At 43.8% G+C, this 18,403-nt stretch overlaps 1 protein-coding gene across 5 annotated transcripts in view; it reads right to left on the bottom strand.

The window, feature by feature from the left end:
• Nucleotides 1–2,258: 2,258 nt before the first annotated feature.
• LRCH3 (leucine rich repeats and calponin homology domain containing 3) overlaps nt 2,259–18,403 on the bottom strand; it is a 3,082,729-nt gene continuing 3,066,584 nt past the window's right edge. For all 5 annotated transcript variants that reach the window (XM_044070695.1, XM_044070696.1, XM_044070697.1 and 2 more), the window contains one exon: nt 2,259–2,645. In XM_044070695.1, the coding sequence (XP_043926630.1) occupies nt 2,442–2,645 (204 nt within the window). In that variant the 3' untranslated portion in view covers nt 2,259–2,441. The remainder of the gene's footprint in view (nt 2,646–18,403) is intronic.

Below are 18,403 nucleotides of genomic sequence, written 5' to 3'. Positions count from 1 at the left end.
CTAACTAACCCTTTTAATTAAAAAAAAATTATTATTTCGCAAAGTATACTTGTTAGAATTTGACAGGGGGGAGGGGGTGGCGCCTCGGTAAAACCAGGATTCAACAAGGGACCCAAGAATCAAAAAAGTTTGGGAACCACTGCTCTAAAGAATTCAGTCCTGTATGCCTCATGCAAGTAAAACTGGACCGCCTGTTACATTGCATCACATACAATGTAGACGTTAGTTCAATGCATCACAACCTGAATGGTGCAATACATTTAGGGAGGCCCTGCAAAAATCTCTCTCTCTCTATGTATGTATGTATTTCTGACCAACAACAAAATAAATGCATACTGCTGATAAACGTGTCCTATGCACAAACATAAAACAGAATATAAAATAGTGGCAAAATTCTGCAATACAAGTTTTACTCGTTTGCAAAGGATATAAATTAAAGCCTTCAATATACTTTTCATTTTTGTAGGAGGAACTGCGAAAGCTGTGTAGAGGGAAAAATATTTCTAAAAAGTTATCAGTATCCAGGGACTGTGCAGGCAAGATACTTCATAAGACAAAAATTGGAAACAATTGTCCTTACACAACAGTGGCTCCTAACCACATTCTTACTTCAGTTGTGTATGAGGTGTAGTGTAAGCCAACTAAGAACACAAAATAGACAAAAAAATAAGGATGTTGCCATAAATAAAAGAAAATAGACTAAACAAGTCTTCCTAATTCTGCAACAGAAGAATGAAGCACAAGGCCAGCAAAGAAATGAATGCTGCAATATATCCAAAGCATTAAAAATTATATAAAAGATATAGTTTTCTCATCTTCCCGGATTAATTCTCACCAGACAGTCAACCAAAAGAGTAGAAAAAAATGAAGCAATGATAAAAAGTCTCAGCAAAGACATAACACTTTTTTCAGACAATACTGCCAACCTTATCTTTATGGGTCTTCTGAACAATGCAAATATTTGCATTTAAGGAAAAATGAAAGATAGGACAAACGTTTCAGGTACAGTGAAAAATACCCGATATAATGTCTGAAATGAAGTCAGGATCATGCTGTACCAGCTAAACTGATGGGGTAGGTAAGGGCAATGCCAAAAGTTATGTATGTGTGTTTTGATGGTGGTAGTGGAGGGTGCAGAGGACCATGGTGAGGTAAAGAAAACTGCAATGAAATAAAAAACATTTTAAGTTGCTGGACTATTTTCTCACAAAACATATTATTGAGGATTGAGGCCAAGCAGCAACCCTGATAAAAGGCATATAGAACTACAGCTGGTCCCACAGCTCAGCCACAAAGCGACAGTCTCCTGTGCCAGACAGACAGAGGGGGGGTCCTGAATCTACACCTAATGTGAAAAAAATGGTGGTGCCATAAAGAAACTGAAGGCTGCTCTCTCAGTCTCAGACAGCCACCATGAGTGATACTACACCAAAACTCTGTAACACGGTGAGTATTCAACTTATTTAGCAATTACTGGTAAGAAATTTGTTTCCTTCACTACTTACACAGTTAATCCATTCAATACCATCAGAGAGAGTGGGTCAGTCTCATTGCCTACTGAAGTATCACTCTTACTGAGTTTCTATTATCTCTTTTGCCTTCCATAGTTGATCACTTCTGTAACAGGTCATGAAAACAGGCAATGTGCTCTGAACCATACAAAAATTAAAACCATGAAGAAAAACAAAATTCAGCTTTCACATAACAAGTACAGAAAGGAACACTGGCATTAAGGAATCCGTAACAGAGCAGCTATAAAAGTTCGTAATGGTGCCATGAAGGGCACAGTCAACCTGCATGTGATGACCCTTTGGCAGTTTTGGGATGCTGCATGATTCTAACATGCCCCAAACACTATGAAGGAAGGATAGTGAAGATTCAGTGCAAGAAAAACATTTTACAGATGTAAGTGACATGAACTGCAAAGCACTCAGTAACTAGCCCACGTTCCCTCCAAAATGAGAGATCAGCACCTTAAAACACCTTTTAAGAAATTTAATAACAAGTGGGTATGGATTTTATTCTGCATTAAAAACATCATCAGCATTCTCTCCAGAGATTTTATTTTTTTCTGCTAAAAATACAAGCTGACACTGGAGTGTCAAATCAAAAACCTAGATTCCTAACGTCCACAGTTTTACTAGTAACATCTACCAATTTTTTACACCTTCGCACAGGCCAGCTATATGTTCGTGACACTTTATAGTGTTCACAATCCCACAATACTGCACAACAGACCTTAATCAAACAAGGAAAACTGCAACTTTAGTAAAACTTCTTTTAATTACCATTCCACCATAATATGTAACATAATTCAGCACTGAAATCCTCTTCAGATGAAGAGAAGAAAAAGGTACAAAATTTATCCATTTGGTCCATTGCAGTGTCCTGTTCAACACAAATGAGTAGAATTTATAGTGCACAATGTTTCAAATCTTTGGTTAGAAGACAGAATTGCAGGAGTACAGCTTATATAAGGCAATCATTACAGTACAGTAAAATACAGCAAAGCCTGCAAGCTGCAAAGAAAAGAAAGCAAGAGCTGGCTTTCCTGAAACTGCCCCCAACTCAAGCAGATCTTCAACAGTCTTGTTAACAGTGAGAAGGTTCAGCTGGAGAACATCAGTGGAGGAACACACAATGTCCTGTCCGAAATGTAAGCAGAAATGGAAAAGACACACAGAAAAAAGAATGCATCAGTCATGCAAGTTAGCATGCAAAAGATCATCATTCCTGGTATTTATACATTTGTTAATGTGTTAGAGAAAAAAAAAAACACTTCAAAATACATAGCATTTAAGCATCAGGATAAGAACTAAGATGTAGCATACACACTTGCTCAACAGATCAGCAATCTCTTAATATTTACAATTCCCCAAGTCCTCATTAACTCTAATCACAACTCAACACTATACTCCTATTTAATATGGTTCTGCTTGCTGCAGTGCAAATAGTTTCCTGAAGGTTAGCAGCAGACAGAGACTGTATAAGAGAGGGGCAGACCTTACTGACAACAGAATCCAAAATTCTAAAGAATGTTATCTTTTTTTCTCTCTCCCCCATGCTTGGTGACCATCAAGCTTCTGTTGCTTTGACATGCCCATTTGTTCCCCATTAATAAGATGAAAGCTGCACACAGCATGGTCATCATCCAAGAAGTTGAGGTATTTTCCATTTTTCTCCCCTACCACCCACCCCTCTAGCCAGTGACATTCTACATATTTCTTCACGTGCTTGTGTGTTCTTGTGCATGGGATAAAGGAACATTGTAAGACTAGACTGCTAGAGCAAAGTGCTGGTAACCAGGCCACAATCTACTTGTTCTCTCCAATAGGTCCTGGTGGTACAGTTGACCCTCTCGTCATCCAAGATGCATCAGCTGGCATCAGTGACTTATTTCTACACTCCCTTGTAGGCTTGTCTAGCTAATCCCCGGCTGCCTGCATACCAATCAGGGCTTTAATTTATTCTGCTACAAAGCTGGCTTGAGAACAAAATCAGTACACCTAAACGTATGGTACACTTGCAACTAAGCATACTTTAAACAGCAGCCATTTATTTGGAACTGGCACTATACTATTATAACTTCTCTATGACCTTTAAACAATTATCAGGCAGGCACGAACCTGCATTTTAGCAAGGTCTTGCAAGAAGTAATCTAACTTACCAAGCAACATACAAAGCAATGATAAACCTACAGTTTAGTTAACAATGGCAGCAGGTAGACCTGCACTATCTTCACACAAAATGAACAGCATCTTCTATTCCTGCCTTTTCATAAAGAGGGTAGGCTCAGCTTCTAATCACTTTGGTAACCACCTATCAATTTCATAAAAGAATTACGCTACAACACTGTAGCGTTCGAAAGACATGTGTGCGTAAATGGGCGTGCCTTCACTGAAGGTTGGGTGTCGAGCTGGCACCTCGGCGTTTCGTAAAAAAATCTACTGCCAATCATTAGCAGACTGGAGTTCCGCTGTGGCCACCCCTTACCGGGAAAAAGCCAAAAGACAAACAATAACTGTATGGAACACCAGAAAGCTAAAACCAAGCAAAAAATGTAGCTAAACAGCACTGAGGTTAAAAAAGGAGCAGAACATAAACCCAACAATTTGCTAGGTAGTGGAATTCCTTACACGAGCATCCTACAATACTCCCCCTTCTGTTTTTGTGGCATCTTTGAGAGGAAGACAGCTATGACTCCTAGGAGGAGAAAATAGCACTGGTTAAGCATATTCTGAATCACTGTGACAGCAAAACATTAGAATGCTAATCTACGTTGTAATGTTACAAAAAAGTATGAACAGATAAAGCAAAATTTAGCCTTACAAATGGCAGTAACACTGACATCCTTAAGAAAATTTGCCAAGCCCACAGTGGCTTTAAAAAGATGAACTCTGACTTGTTCAAAATGGCTTTATTCTAGAATCGTAAGAGAAAATATGCACTTAGTCAAACCATTGAGTAAATGTTTGCTTAGAAAATAAAAGCTATGTTGTTACCTAATGAACTGATACAGAAAGATGACCATCCTTGATAGATCTTCTAGTTGATTCATACACACTGTGACAAACCAAAATGCTGCCAACCCAGCTATCTGGAATTTTGTAAATAATCATATGTCATTTGTGAATATTAATATGATCCATAGGCTTGTCTTACAAATGTAAAAGAACTATATGTTATGTGGATATTAAACTACTGGTGCAGAAGTGTGTGTTGAACTGTATGTTATGTATTGAGCTTCAAGAATGTAAACACAGTGTACTCTACTGGAAAAGAACAGAAATGTATATAAACTATATTACTTGCATATGTATCTGGTGACACTGTATAGGCCACTCAAATAGCCTTGCAAGTCTTGGTCACACTTAACATTTGGACAATAGTAACATCACACAGTAGGATTGTTCACCCTTTGGGAAGGGCCTTACAGTAGCTGATAAAGAGCTAGTTTGGTGGCAGTGATAACTACCTTTTCGTCTGGGCAGAAGAGGGCAAAGCTAGTAAACCTATGCCAGCCTTCCCCAGGAGTGCCTGTGTATTTGTATATAAATCAAATCTCAAAGAGAGTGTGTGTGTGTGTGTGTGTGTGTGTGTGTGTGTGTGTGTGTGTGTGTGTCAGCTACTTGAGCAGGGACACAAAGCACTGGTTGGACAGAGAGGGTGCTGGAGGTTTTGGCTCGACTGCTCAGCTGAGATCTTAACCCTACAGCTGTGCCAGTGGGCAGTCGTATTAGGGATCTGGAGAAAGAGGGAGGAACCAACCCCAGACTGACTGCGATCTCTGTGTGCTCTTAAGGGAAATTGTACTTTACTGTGTGTGTACTTGTCATCCTCCCAATGTGCACGTCCCTCACTGGTGCTAGTGTTGAGGACTGAGGCTCTTTTGATTATGGACACAGTGCAGGGGTGTCATATATTGTTTGGCAGTGGTGGGATAGCCACATCACATATTAACTGGTTGACTGTGGTGAGACAGCCACATCACATATTAACTGGCTTGTAGTGGTGTGGCTACTGAATTCCTGTAGCCTGTGTACAGTGGTCACTGAAGGTGTTTGTACTGAGTTGGAGGCCAAGTGTATGGAAATAGAAGCAGCAGAGAGACTGAGACATCTGGAGACTGAGAAAAATGAGAAACTGTGATGTCTGTAGGCTAAGGAGAATGAGAGGCAGAGGCAACATGAAAAGGAGATGCTGACTCTTCACCAGAGTCATGGAGGTAATGGGGAAGGGAGTAACTGAAGCCCAGAAGCAACAAAGGTCAGTAAATGTCTTCCACGATTTACAGAGGGGGATAATTTTGATAGTTTCACTCATAAGTTTGGGTATATGTAAACAGTACATGGGTATATGTAAACAGTACAATGTTGACCAAGGGCTTTGGGTATGGTTCCTGACCCCCTTACTCCATGGTAAAGCTGTAACTGCTCTTTCCAAACTGTCTGATACAGATTGTTGTTTAAATTATAATAGAATGTGTTTGTTAGACTGCTTTAAGTTAAGACCTGAAGCTTACAGGGAAAAAAAGTTTTGTGAACAGAGATGCAAGGCAGATGAAAGTGTGTGAATATGTTGCTGAACTAAGCACTTATTTCATAGGTGGGTGAGTGGATGTCAGGTCACCACTTTTGAAGGAATGGCAGACCTTTTGGTGAGGGAACAAGCCTTTACCACTTTGCCTGAGGAGATGAGAAGCTGGTTAGTTGATAGACAATACAATACTGTAAATGAGTTGGGGAAGAAGGGAGACCTATAACTAGCAAGCAGGGCATCACTGCACCGGAAAGGGACACCCAGTGCTGCTCATGAGTCTAAGGGAACCCATGGCGGGCAGTCCAGACTGCCCTAACAGAAACAGAGTCCACCAGTAGCAGGGGAAGCCACTAGTCTACTTTCAGGTTCAGGACCAAGGGTTAAATGTTTTAAATGCAACCAGTGGGGCCAAGTAGCATATAGATGTCCACAGAGGCAAGGCAGAGAACAAAAGGTGGGACAGCCAGTAAGTGGAAGTGAAAAAATGCCAACAGTATGTTGTCTCGAGACAACAAGGGTACCAAACTACCATCCTGTAGATGTCCTGATAGTGTATGATTTTGATAATGCTGTACCGTGTGTTCATGCAGTTACACACAGTCAGGTGTGGAGACAAGCATGTGGGTCTGGTAGCCTGTGGGAGATCCAGACAGACACACACTTGCAGCCAGAACTGGTGAGGTGGTTACTTCAGGGAGGGAGCTACCTTGTAGCAGTGAGACTGAAGGTGAACTACAGCTGCTTGTGGGTACTGATGTTCCCTTGGACAGTGTGACTGCAAGGGCAGAGGTGGTACTAGCACCCAGGCTGACAGTGTTGCACCGCTGTCAGAAAATGCCAGACATCCTGTGGAAGGGAAGCTGGGAAGGGTTACAAGGGAGAGTTGAGATAGGCTCATCTCTCAGACCCTACATTACAAGGATTGAGGGAGGTAGCTAGTGAGGCACCTGATTCTCAAGGGAGGGGGGAAGCTGTATACTGGGACAAAGGGTTACTGTATAGAGAGTGGACCCATGAGGGAGGGCTAGAGGGTGAGAGAATGCAGCAGTTGGTAGTGCCCAGAGCCTACCATCTGGCACTTCTAGCCATAGCCCATGATATTCCTTTTGCAGGTCATATGGGCATAAAATGTACAAAGATATGTATTATGCAGAAAGTACAGTTGTGTACATTTACCATAAATGTAGACGTTCGAGTGTATTCACTGTTGCAGTCATTACATTTGGGTAATCTGCTGGCAGGTTGCCCTCAGTCGGCCTGATTAACAAAGTCTTGGGTCCTGCATTGGTTGCTGCCCCTTCTTCCATGACGTCAGGTTATCAGGGGTATAAAACATGCAGCCGATGCCATTACATCAGTTTTTCTTGGCCCAGATGTCAGGTGCCCCCCTAATGGGGAGCAAAATAAAATTAAAAAAAGAAAAATATACCTCCAACCAAAAGCAAATACTCCAAAAAGGCTTTTAAGCATAGTAAATGAAAGTAGAGGTATAGTAAGAGGAAAAAACAGGGGGTTGGAGGGAGGGTAACCCAGACTGCAACAGTGAATACATTCAAACTTCTACATTTATGGTAAGTGTACACAATTGTACTATGTTCTTCGTGTATCACTGTTGCAGTCATTACATTTGGGTAGATTCCCAAAGCTATGGTTGGGAGGATGGATTTATACGGTATTAGGAGTAGCTATAAGGCTCTGCAAGACAGCAGTGGCAAAGCCAGCTGTGGATTTAGAGAAAAATGGTAAATGATAATGCTTGGTGAAAGTATGAACTGAACTCGAGGTAGCAGCTTCTAGAATATCCCTGGTAGGAACACCTCTGAGAAAGGCTGCTGAAGTAGATGCAGCCCTGGTGGAATGAGATCTGATCCCCTGGGGGATAGTCTTTCCATGGTGCTTGTAGCAGAAATGAAAGCAATGGCTTACCCATTTAGAGATGATTTGTTTTGAAAAAGCCTTTTCCTCTGCCTCTGCAGCAAATGCTACCAGCAGTTGTTCAGATTTCCTTTGAGATTTAGTCCTGTCCAAGTAAAATCCAAGTTGTCTGTGCACATCCAATGAATGAAGAATCCGTTCCCCTTTGTTCTGTGGATTGGGAAAGAAAGTTGGCAAATGAATGGACTGATTAAGAGCCACACTGCATACCACCTTGGGCATGAAGGATGGATTGGTCCTGAGTGACACCCTGTCTGCATGAAAGATGATGAAAGGCTCCACTGCCATAAGGGCCTGTAACTCAGATATCCTTCTTGCTGAAGTGATTGCTAGAAGGAAGGCTGTTTTCCAGGAAAGAAATTTTAAGTCTGCAGTAGCAGCTGGCTCAAAAGGAGGTAAAGTGAGTTTCTCCAATACAACGTTAAGGTCCCAGCCAGGGGTTGGAGCTCTCCTGGGTGGTCTCAAGTTTTTGGCCCCTCTGAGGTACTGCTTGAGCAGAGGATGAGAGAAGAGGGGAGGTTCTGTATTATAATGAGCTGAAATGGCTGAGGTGGGGATTTTAATGGAGGAGAAAGACAGGCCCTTGTGAAGCATCTCAGTTAAGTATTGTAAAATCTGAGGTAAATTGGGCACTGCTGTGCTCATCCCTTAAGACCGATTCCAAGCAAAGAATCTTTTCCATTCGTCAGCATAAGATTTTCTAGTACTAGGCCTTCTTGCCTCCAAGATGACATCCATCACAGGTTTGCTGAGGGATGTAAGGGTGAATTTAAATTCAAAATTTTACCTGCTTTTACTGTATTTGTGTTTCTTCCTACTTTATTTTGCTTTTGCGTCATCTTAATAGTACTCAATTGTATTTATTACTGCTTGGTGTAACTCATTCTAAGCCTTTTAGTTTAAGCACTTGGGCTTCAAACCAGTTGTTTTACGTTAAGAAGGTTTGTGGTCTGCACTGTAGTGGCAGAACAGGTAGCTTACATCCTTCTAAGCTGGGAACTGCTGATTGAGGGCTCAGTGTCTGTTATTCTAAAAGGGTATTAGTTCTGGTTTAAGCACTTGGGCTTCAGGCCAGTTATTTTACATTAAGAAGGTTCGTGGTCTGCACTCTTGTGGGAGGAGAGGCTGGACTCTGCCCTTCTGAGCTAGGAATTTCTGGTTAAAGGCTTATAGTGCCTGCATATTTGAACTGTTTCTTACTGAAATTGGTACACCTTGTTTGCTGTAGCATAGACTAGATCCAGGCCTGCTGAATCTAGCTTTGTATGCTTGTTATTTCCCTGAAACACTAATTCCACCTAAAACGCGGCTTTTCAGTGCTTCTGTGGATCCCTAGTGATATCTGCATTGCTTACTGTACTTATTTCCTTGTTTCACTTGAAAGAAAGTTACTGTTTGTCGTTTTTGCATTTAAGTTACCTGGCACTTGCTCACTAAAGCAATTATATAAGTCAACACTAAAAAATTAAAAGCACTACACCCTCACAAACTCCCCTTGAGTACCTTGTTCCCCATTGGCCCTTTTTTCAATTATAAAGGAATTCCCAATACTATTCTAGCATGTCCAAAGGTCAGTTGTCAATCTCCTCTCCGGTCCAGCTGGTGAATCTGGGAATCTTGAGGCAATGTTACAACTGCCTCATGTACACAGACAACCCTCTCCTCCTCCCAACAAATTCCAACATGTGAGAGATGCAACCATATAGCCAAACTGGAGGCTAAGCACTCTCAACTCAGTACTGGCATAACCAGTCAGGAGGAGAAGGAATCCACACTCACTACAATTCCAGTCTCAGACAGACCTACCACGACAGCAAACCAAACACATAAACACACAAACACATACCCGGAGGCTCTAAATAAAAATCTGCCTAAGCAGCAGAGACCTCCAAAGCAGACACCCAAGCAACCGCTACTCCAAAACAAAACACATGCAACACATACCTCACAAAGTCAGTGTGCCGACCTGTCACAGCCCTTAAGGCTAAACAACACACCTGATACACTTGTAATAGGTGACTCTATTGTCAGGCACACTGACGTCCCGCTCACCAGGCTGAACAAGGAGAAAGTCACTGTGAACTGCCTGTCGGGCACTAGGATCCGCCACATAACACAAGCACTCAAGTCACTCCAAGGCAAGTACAAATATGACTCGGTCATTGTCCATGCTGGTGTGAATGGCCTCAGACATACTTCCCTGGACTACATGAAAAGAGACATAGAGGAGCTCTCTGAGCATGTAGCCCAGGCCGGTATGACCCTGACCTTGAGTAGCATCTTACCCTCACCAAGAATGATGCCACAATATGAAGACAAGATGATCAATTTCAACAATTGGCTTAAGTATTGGTGTCATTCAAAGGGGATCCAATGCCTGACAGCCTGGGATGACATGCTCGACAAGCCACGATGCTTCGCTAGGGACGGCTTGCACCTGTCACCCCTGGGCTTTCGGATATTGGCAAAGGCTCTTGCTTCCCCCATAGTGCCTTTTTTAGGCAAGTCTCAAAAGACAAACCCACCTCCATAGGTATCACAAGGGATAAGAAACTAAGTGTAATACTACTCAACGCCAAAAGTCTGAACCTCAGGATGCACGCACTCGAAACTCTCCTTAGCATGGAGAACATCGATATCTGTGCAGTAACAGAAACCTGGTTCAAGGCTCCCGAGAGCACCCCAGCACTACCAGGTTATACCTCATACCATGCTTTTCGGCCCCAAAACTTGGACCAAACCACAAAAGGAGGGGGAGTATCAATATTCGTCAAAGATACCCACACCTCCAGGTTGGTGGCACAGCATGAAGCATCAGAGACTATCCATGTGCAACTAACAGTGGGTAAAACTGCCTTCCAGTTTACAGCCTGCTACAGACCACCCTCCCAAACCCAGGAACCCCACTCGGCCTTCCAGAGAACACCGGAAAATATGAAGGTTTCTCCAAACACCATTATATTGGGCGACTTCAACTACCCAAACATAGACTGGGAGCATTACTCTAGCTCCAACACCCTAGCCCAAAGGTTCCTAGAATTTATAAACTCAAATGCTATGGAACAACTTGTTACCACTCCCACAAGAGGGGAAAACACTGGACCTGATCATCACCAACATGGGGACTCTATGCTCCAGACCAGAAGTGTATCCCTCATTGCTAAGATCAGACCATAAACTAATCTCACTGGATATTCACATCCCGACCCCACCCCCTGCCAACAAAACCACAGTGAAAAACTTCTCTAAAGCAAATTTCACACTCCTCAAAACCGAGGTGGAATCCTTCAAAGTCCCACAGCCTGTGGAAAATACGGCCCAGACTGCAGAATCCTTTATAAATGCATTCTATGAACACCTTCAGGAATGCATGGATCATGCAATCCCAAATAAAACCAAGACCCAATCCTCCAAAGGCAGACGTCCTGTCTGGTGGACCCCAGCCATAAACAAACTATACAATAGAAGGAGGAAGCTACTACATGATAGAGCAAAATCCCAAAAAGGGAAGGCATCTCTGATCATTATTAGCAAAAAAACTACAGGCACTCATGAAATCGTCTAAGGCCAGCTTCGAGAGAAAAATTGCACAGGACACTAAGGATAATCACAAGGCTTTCTTTAGTTATGTTAGGAACCTGGGTGGGAATTCCCAGATATGCTCAGAATTAGTCCAAAATGACAAAAAATACAACAAACCCACAGACATTGCCAACATCCTAGCTGACAGGTTTCAGTGCAAACTCCACCCACCCCTCCCCACCAAAAGGGCAAATATCTATCCCAGCAGAGTGCTGCCCCCCTGACATCTCAGATGCTCAGGTAAGAGCCGCCCTCTCCAAAGCAAAAAACACAGCATCAGTGGGACCAGATGGTGTCCCGGGCTGCGTACTACATGAACTCCAAGAAGAGCTAAACCCAAACATAAAACTACTGTTCAATCTCAGCCTTACTACAGGATATGTACCCAAAGAGTGGCATACAGCAACAGTGGTCCCTCTCCACAAAGGTGGTGCCTCAACGGATCCTGGAAACTATCGCCCATAAGCCTGACTAGCTTGGTCTGCAAAGCTATGGAAAGGATCATCATGAACCTCATAAATAAAGATATTGGGGACCTACAGACACTGGATCCTACCCAGTTTGGCTTTGTTAAGGGCAGATCCTGCCTCTTAAACCTGGTCGATTTCTTTGAAACAGTCACCAAGGCCACTGACAAGGGGAAGGTGGTCCACACAGCCTACCTGGACCTCGCAAAAGCCTTCGATACAATACCCCACTCGGGCATTATAGATAAGCTCACCAGCTTAAATATAAACCCCTATGTCACTAGATGGGTTGCAAACTGGCTCAAGGACAGAACCCACATGGTTAGAATTGCTGGAGCCATGTCAGACTCCAAACCAGTTACAAGTGGCGTCCCACAAGGCTCAGTCCTGGGATCTCTCTTGTTCGGTATATATTTCTCGGAGGTACAGGCCAACACGGAAGGACTGTGGCTTACCAAGTTCGCAGATGACTGCAAACTGGGCGCCATAATCGACTCTCCAGCCGACACAAGCATCCTCCAAAAGGGCCCCATAGAAACAGACAACTGGTGCCAGAGCCATGGCCTCAAGCTAAACGCCAAAAAGTGTATAGTCATCCCCTTTGGCAAAAACAAAGTGCCCACAAATTACCACATAGGTGGTAATCCATTAAGTACAGAAATAGTAATTAGGGACCTGGGGACCCAAGTTGATAGTAAGCTCTCATTTGACAACCACGTGGCCAAAGTGGTTAGAAAAACATTTTATATAGCCCAGCTAATCATGAAGGGATTCACATCTAGATCAGGGGAGGTCATCGTGCTTCTTTATTCATCCCTCATCAGGCCCATAATTGAGTACAATGCCTCTTTTGGGATGTACCTTACCAGACACCTGCAACAACTGGAAAGACCCCAAAAGTACCTCACCAAGAGGATCAAAGGGCTCAAACAGATGATATATGCTGCCCGGTTAAAGAAACTCCAGCTCTACTCAGTGGCATACCACCTGCTCAGAGGCGATCTGTGCCTGATGTATAAAGCCATGTCCAACCCGGAATTAATGGACATGCTGCACCTCAGAAAATCCAAATCCCATCGAGCTACGCGCTTGAGAGACTTGAACCTCAGCACTGAAATAAATAGGACATGCTGGAGAGACAGATTCATAACCCAGAGGCTCCCTTCACTCTGGAATAAAATCCCAGTCCAGGTTAGGCAGAGTCCCTCATTGACTCTCTTCAAGAGGAATCTTGATGAGTGGATGGGAGATCGTAGGTTTACCCCAGGTATCACTTCTGTGTCACTGTTAGACAGAGACACAGTATAATCTCGAAAAAGGGCATAGCAAAATTTATTTAAAATGGGTGGAGAAAGCCAAACCCACTCTGGCTAGGCTTATAAATGCCCTAGGGCAGACAGCCTAGTATAAACCTAAGTGATTAGCCAAGCTGCAAGTTTCAATGTTGGGAGCTGAGGGTGCAGAATTTGGTTCTCCTGCTGAGACAGTAAGGAAGGTGTCTGAGGCAGGTGCCATGGAGAAGTTTGTGACACACTGCGCAGGAGTGGGTACCAGTGTTGGCGTGGCCAGTCTGGAGCAATCAAAATCATTCTTGGTTTGTCCTGCTTGACTTTTAGCAGAACTTTGGAGGGCAGAGGGGGAAAGGCATAGACTGATAGGTTTTTCCAGCTGAATGTCAGAGCAGCCACTTTCCAGGCTTTGTTGTGAGGAGTCCTTGTGCAAAATTTGTCCAACTAGTAGTTGTGGGGGGAGGCAAATAGATCTATGTCTGGGCTCCCCCATTTGCTTGTCAACATGTTGAAAATCCGTGGTTCCAATTTCCACGCATGTGGGTCCATGAGATTTCTGCTTAGTCTGTCTGCCAGTGTACTCAGTTTTCCTGGCAGGAACGGAGCCTGTAGTTGTATTTGGTAGCTCAAGGCTGTGTTCCACAATGCCATGGCTAGTCTGCAGAGGGGATAGGAATGTGTACCCCCCTGCTTGTTTATGTACCACATAACCGTGGTGTTGTCCGTTTTTACAATTAGTTGTCCTGGATGAATGTAGTCCTTGAAGGCTGTCAGAGCATTCTGTACAGCTAACATTTCTTTTTGATTGATATGTAGGTGCATTTGATTTGGGTTCCATTTGCCCTGAATGCACTTCCCTGCCAGATGAGCCCCCCATGCACAGTCTGATGCATCTGTAGTTAAGGTTTGGGCAGCAGGGGGTAGTGTGAATGGCAGTCCTTTGTTTTGGTGGCAGGCCTCTGCCCACCATAGAAACTTCCGGCGTAGGCAAGGTATGATAGGAATCATTGCTTCCAGGCTGTGACAATGGTGACTCCATAGACTTTTCAAGTACCACTGAAGTTTCCTCATATGCAGTCTTGCAAATGGAATTAGAAGAATGCAGGAGGCCATGAACCCCAAGGCTTGCAGTATTTTTCTTGCAGATAGCAGGGGTTTTGTGGCCACTTGTTTGAAGTAAGTTACCAAATGAATTTGTTTTTCTGGCGTGAGGAAAGCCATCAGGGCGGTTGTATTCAAGCTAGCACCCGGGAATGTAATCTGTTGAGAGGGTACCAGTTGTGATTTATTTTCATTTATGGTGTACCCTAGACAGGTTAGGACTCTTTTTACAAACGCCAGATGATTTATAGGCAGGGCCTGGTTTTCTGCCTGAATTAGACAATCGTCCAGGTATGGATATATTTGAAAATCTCTTTGCCTGCAAAATGCAATTACTGGAGCCAGGCACTTTGTAAATACCCTGGGCGCAGTAGACAAGTCAAAGGGCAGTGCAGAGAACTGATAATGCAAGTAGCCTGCTCTGAAGCGTAGGTATCTTCTGCAAGATTCCCTGATTGGGATATGCAGGTAAGCTTCTTTTAAATCTAGAGTTGCCAACCAGCATCCTTGCCTAGCATAGGAAGTAACTGGTGAAGAATCAACATCTTGAACTTTGGAATGTCCAGAAAGGCGTTTAGAGTAGACTGGCCCAGAACTGGACACCATGAATTCTCTTTTCTGGGTACCAGGAAAAGCCTGGAATAGAAGCCTTGCCCCTTTTCCTCTAATGGTACTGGCTGAATAGCCCCCAAGTTTAAGAGTGGAAGTACTTGTTTCTGAGCCTCTGCCCACTGATTTGAGGGCAGGTCTGGCCACCCGTTTGGTGTTGGCAATGTGTGGAAATGAAATCTGTATCCCTGGGGCACTATTTTTAAAATCCATTTGTCCTGGGTTATGAGTTCCCAGTTTTTTGCATGAAGAGCAATCTTTCCCCTCAAAGGGAGGGTTAAAAGGTAAGTGCTTGGTAATTTTAAAGGAAAGTCATTGAGACTGTTTACCATAGAGGGGTGTCTTGTTATTTCCAGATTTGGAAGTGGAGGCCCCCCCCATTGCTTAGTTCTGAGAGTCCCTTGGGACTGAAACTTGGTACTTTTGGTGTGTCTGGGGTTGGCTTGAGAGGATCTGGAAGGAGCTGGAAAGGACCAATTCTTAGTAGGCCAGTGCCTGCCAAATCTTGGAGGTTGCACCTGTAAGAAATCTTTCACAGTTTGCATAGATTTAGCTTTATATTCCATCTTTTTTAGAACTTCTTCAGCCTTTTGCCAAACACACGGTCCTGATTTAAAGGAGCATCCAACAACTTTGCTTTAACATGATCTGGCAGAGATTGCTCCTTAAGCCAAGCATGCCTTCTAAGCACAGACCCAGTAACAGTAGCCCTACAAGAGGCCTCTAAGGAATCAAAACCACACTGTAAAGTATGTTTTCCAACTTGTTCAGTTGAATGCAGTAAATCCTGTAAATCTTTATTTTCCACACATTCAGAAATCAACATCATTTTCTGTTTAAGCAGTCCCATAATATGTTGCTGATAATTTAGCATATGAAATTGGCAGTTTAAAGCCCTGACTGCTAAGGCTGCAGAAGTATAAACCTTTTTACCCCATCCATCCAGCGCCCTGGAATCTCTATCAGAAGGAGTAGGATTTTTAGCAGTGGAAGCCTTAATGCCCTTGGGCCCCTGAGAAATGGTTTCTGGATCTGCAACAGGATTTTTGAAAATAAACTTGTGGGACTCAGGAACCCTGTAGTATCTGAAAGGTTTACTAGGAGCCGGAGGCAGGGAATCAGGGGCCATACTGGCTTCCGAAAACACATCATCAACAATATCTACTACAGGGAGTACAGCCAGAGGCCTATGCTGGGGTAGAAGAAGGAAATCCCTAAGCCTCTTTTTAGATTCAGAAAATTCCTGACTTTCCCAGTGGAAATGATCCCGTAAGGTATGTAAAGTGTCCCTAAAAGAAAAGTCCTCAGAGGAAGAAGCAGAGGGGATGGAATCCTCTGCATCATAATCCTCATAGGTAGGAATGGACAATTCCAGGTCATTGGAAGAATTAGAAGAGAGAGAGTCCTGATCAGAAGATTCATAGTCAAACTCAGTCCTAGGCCTCTTAGACAGGTGGGGTTGACTTACCCTGATTAGAGTAATAAGATATTCAGCCATTTTGATCATTTGTTTTTTAGGCATAGGGGCCTGAGCATGTGGCCTAGGCGTCGTTTTTTAAGACATAGATCGAGATTTAGGCCTCAGAATGGAAGGTGGAGTTGGTTTAATATGCAAGTCTGTAGGCCTGAATACACCCTCAGAAGCCAGTGCTTGCACAGCGGCTCCGGACCCATCCAAGGTAAAGACATCCGTGGGTTCCATAGGTGAAGAGTCTCGCGGCATACGGGACTACGAATGGGTGTCAGTAGAGGCCTGCGAGTCAGAAGTAGCGGGTATCAGGGACTGCGAAAGCGCCTCAATGAGTACCGGTGAACTGGCGACTGGCTTAGGAGAAGCGTAGTCGGCAGGTTTGGACCTCAATGGCCTGTCTCTTTTTCTTTGCGCTTTTTCGGTATTCCTGTAGTCGGATGGCTAACCAACATCATTTCTGGATAATTAAACAGAGAACCGAAATATTTAGAGGCAAAAATGTACCGACGACGGATAGTGCACTGATTAAATAAAGCACATAACCGACAGCAAGGTACGTCGTGGTCAGGGCCTAGGCAAGGAATGCAGTACAGATGAAAATCTTTATGAGGTATTTGCTTCCCACAAGTAATGCAACTATTAACTTTTACTGACATCGGTAAGGAGCAAGAAAGTTTTTCCCCAATGGGGTACTTAGCGTTAAGTTGAAGACTTCTGATCTGAAACCTGAAAATTAAAATTTCAGGAGTCGGCCAACCAGCACTTGCGAAATGCTTCTGCTTCGGGCATCTCCCAGCAAGAAAGACTGATGTAATGGCGTCGGCTGCATGTTTTATATCCCTGACGACCTGACGTCATGGAAGAAGGGACAGCAACCGACGCAGGACCCAAGACTTTGTTAATCAGGCCGACCGAGGGCAACCTGCCAGCAGATTACCCAAATGTAATGACTGCAACAGTGAAACACAAAGAATATATTTATTGGCCTGGGATTTCCAGAGATGTAACAGGGTATTGCAGGACCTGTGAGCTGTGCCAAAAGGTAGGCAAGGCAGGAGACAAGGTGAAAGCTCATTTGATGCCTTTGCCTGTGATTGAGGAGGCAATTCAGACGGTAGCTATGGATATTGTGGGGCCTCTGAGTACCCCAAATACCACAGGGGTAAAGTATATCCTAGTGGTAGTAGATTATGCTACCAGATACCCTGAGGCAGTGGCTCTGTCCTTCATGGAGGCAGAAAAGGTGGCAAATGCTTTGTTAGAGATTTTCAGCAGGGTAGGTTTCCCAAAATAAATATTGACTGACAGAGGTGTCAATTTCATGTCAGACCTGCTGGCTTGTCTGTGGAAGTACTGTCGGGTGAAGCACCTAAAGACCACTCCTACCATCCCCAGACTAATTGTCTTGTTGAGAGGTTAAACTCTACAGTCAAGCCGATGCTACAGACATTTGCAGAACGGTTTAAGGGGGAGTGGGACAAATATCTGCCCCACCTGTTTGCTTACAAAGAGGTTCCCCAGGAATCCATAGGTTTTTCACCCTTTGAGTTGCTGCATGGGCATAGGGTGAGGGGACCTCTAGATTTGATTTGAGATGAGTGGGAGGGTGAGTGTGAATCTCACAAACAGTCTGTTGCGGCATATGTCCTAAACATAAGGACAAGGCTCAGGGAGCTCATGGGCTTGGCGCAGGAGAACCTGGCAGAAGCCCAACAGCAGAAAAGGTCTGGTATGACAGGAATGCTCTAGCTAGAGAGTATGCTCTAGGGCAGCAGGTAATGGTTCTCATGCCTGTCAGACACAACAAGCTGCAGGCAGCTTAGGAGGGGCCCTACAAGGTGGTAAGGAAGGTCAGTGATGTTAACTACATGACAGAACTGCTAGACAGGAGGCAGGGGCACAAATTGTAC

This window comes from Protopterus annectens, chromosome 4.part1 (assembly GCF_019279795.1).
Source record: "Protopterus annectens isolate FY-2018-M chromosome 4.part1, PAN1.0, whole genome shotgun sequence".
Taxonomy (NCBI): domain Eukaryota; kingdom Metazoa; phylum Chordata; order Ceratodontiformes; family Protopteridae; genus Protopterus; species Protopterus annectens.
This window is presented reverse-complemented; position numbering and strand designations above follow the sequence as displayed.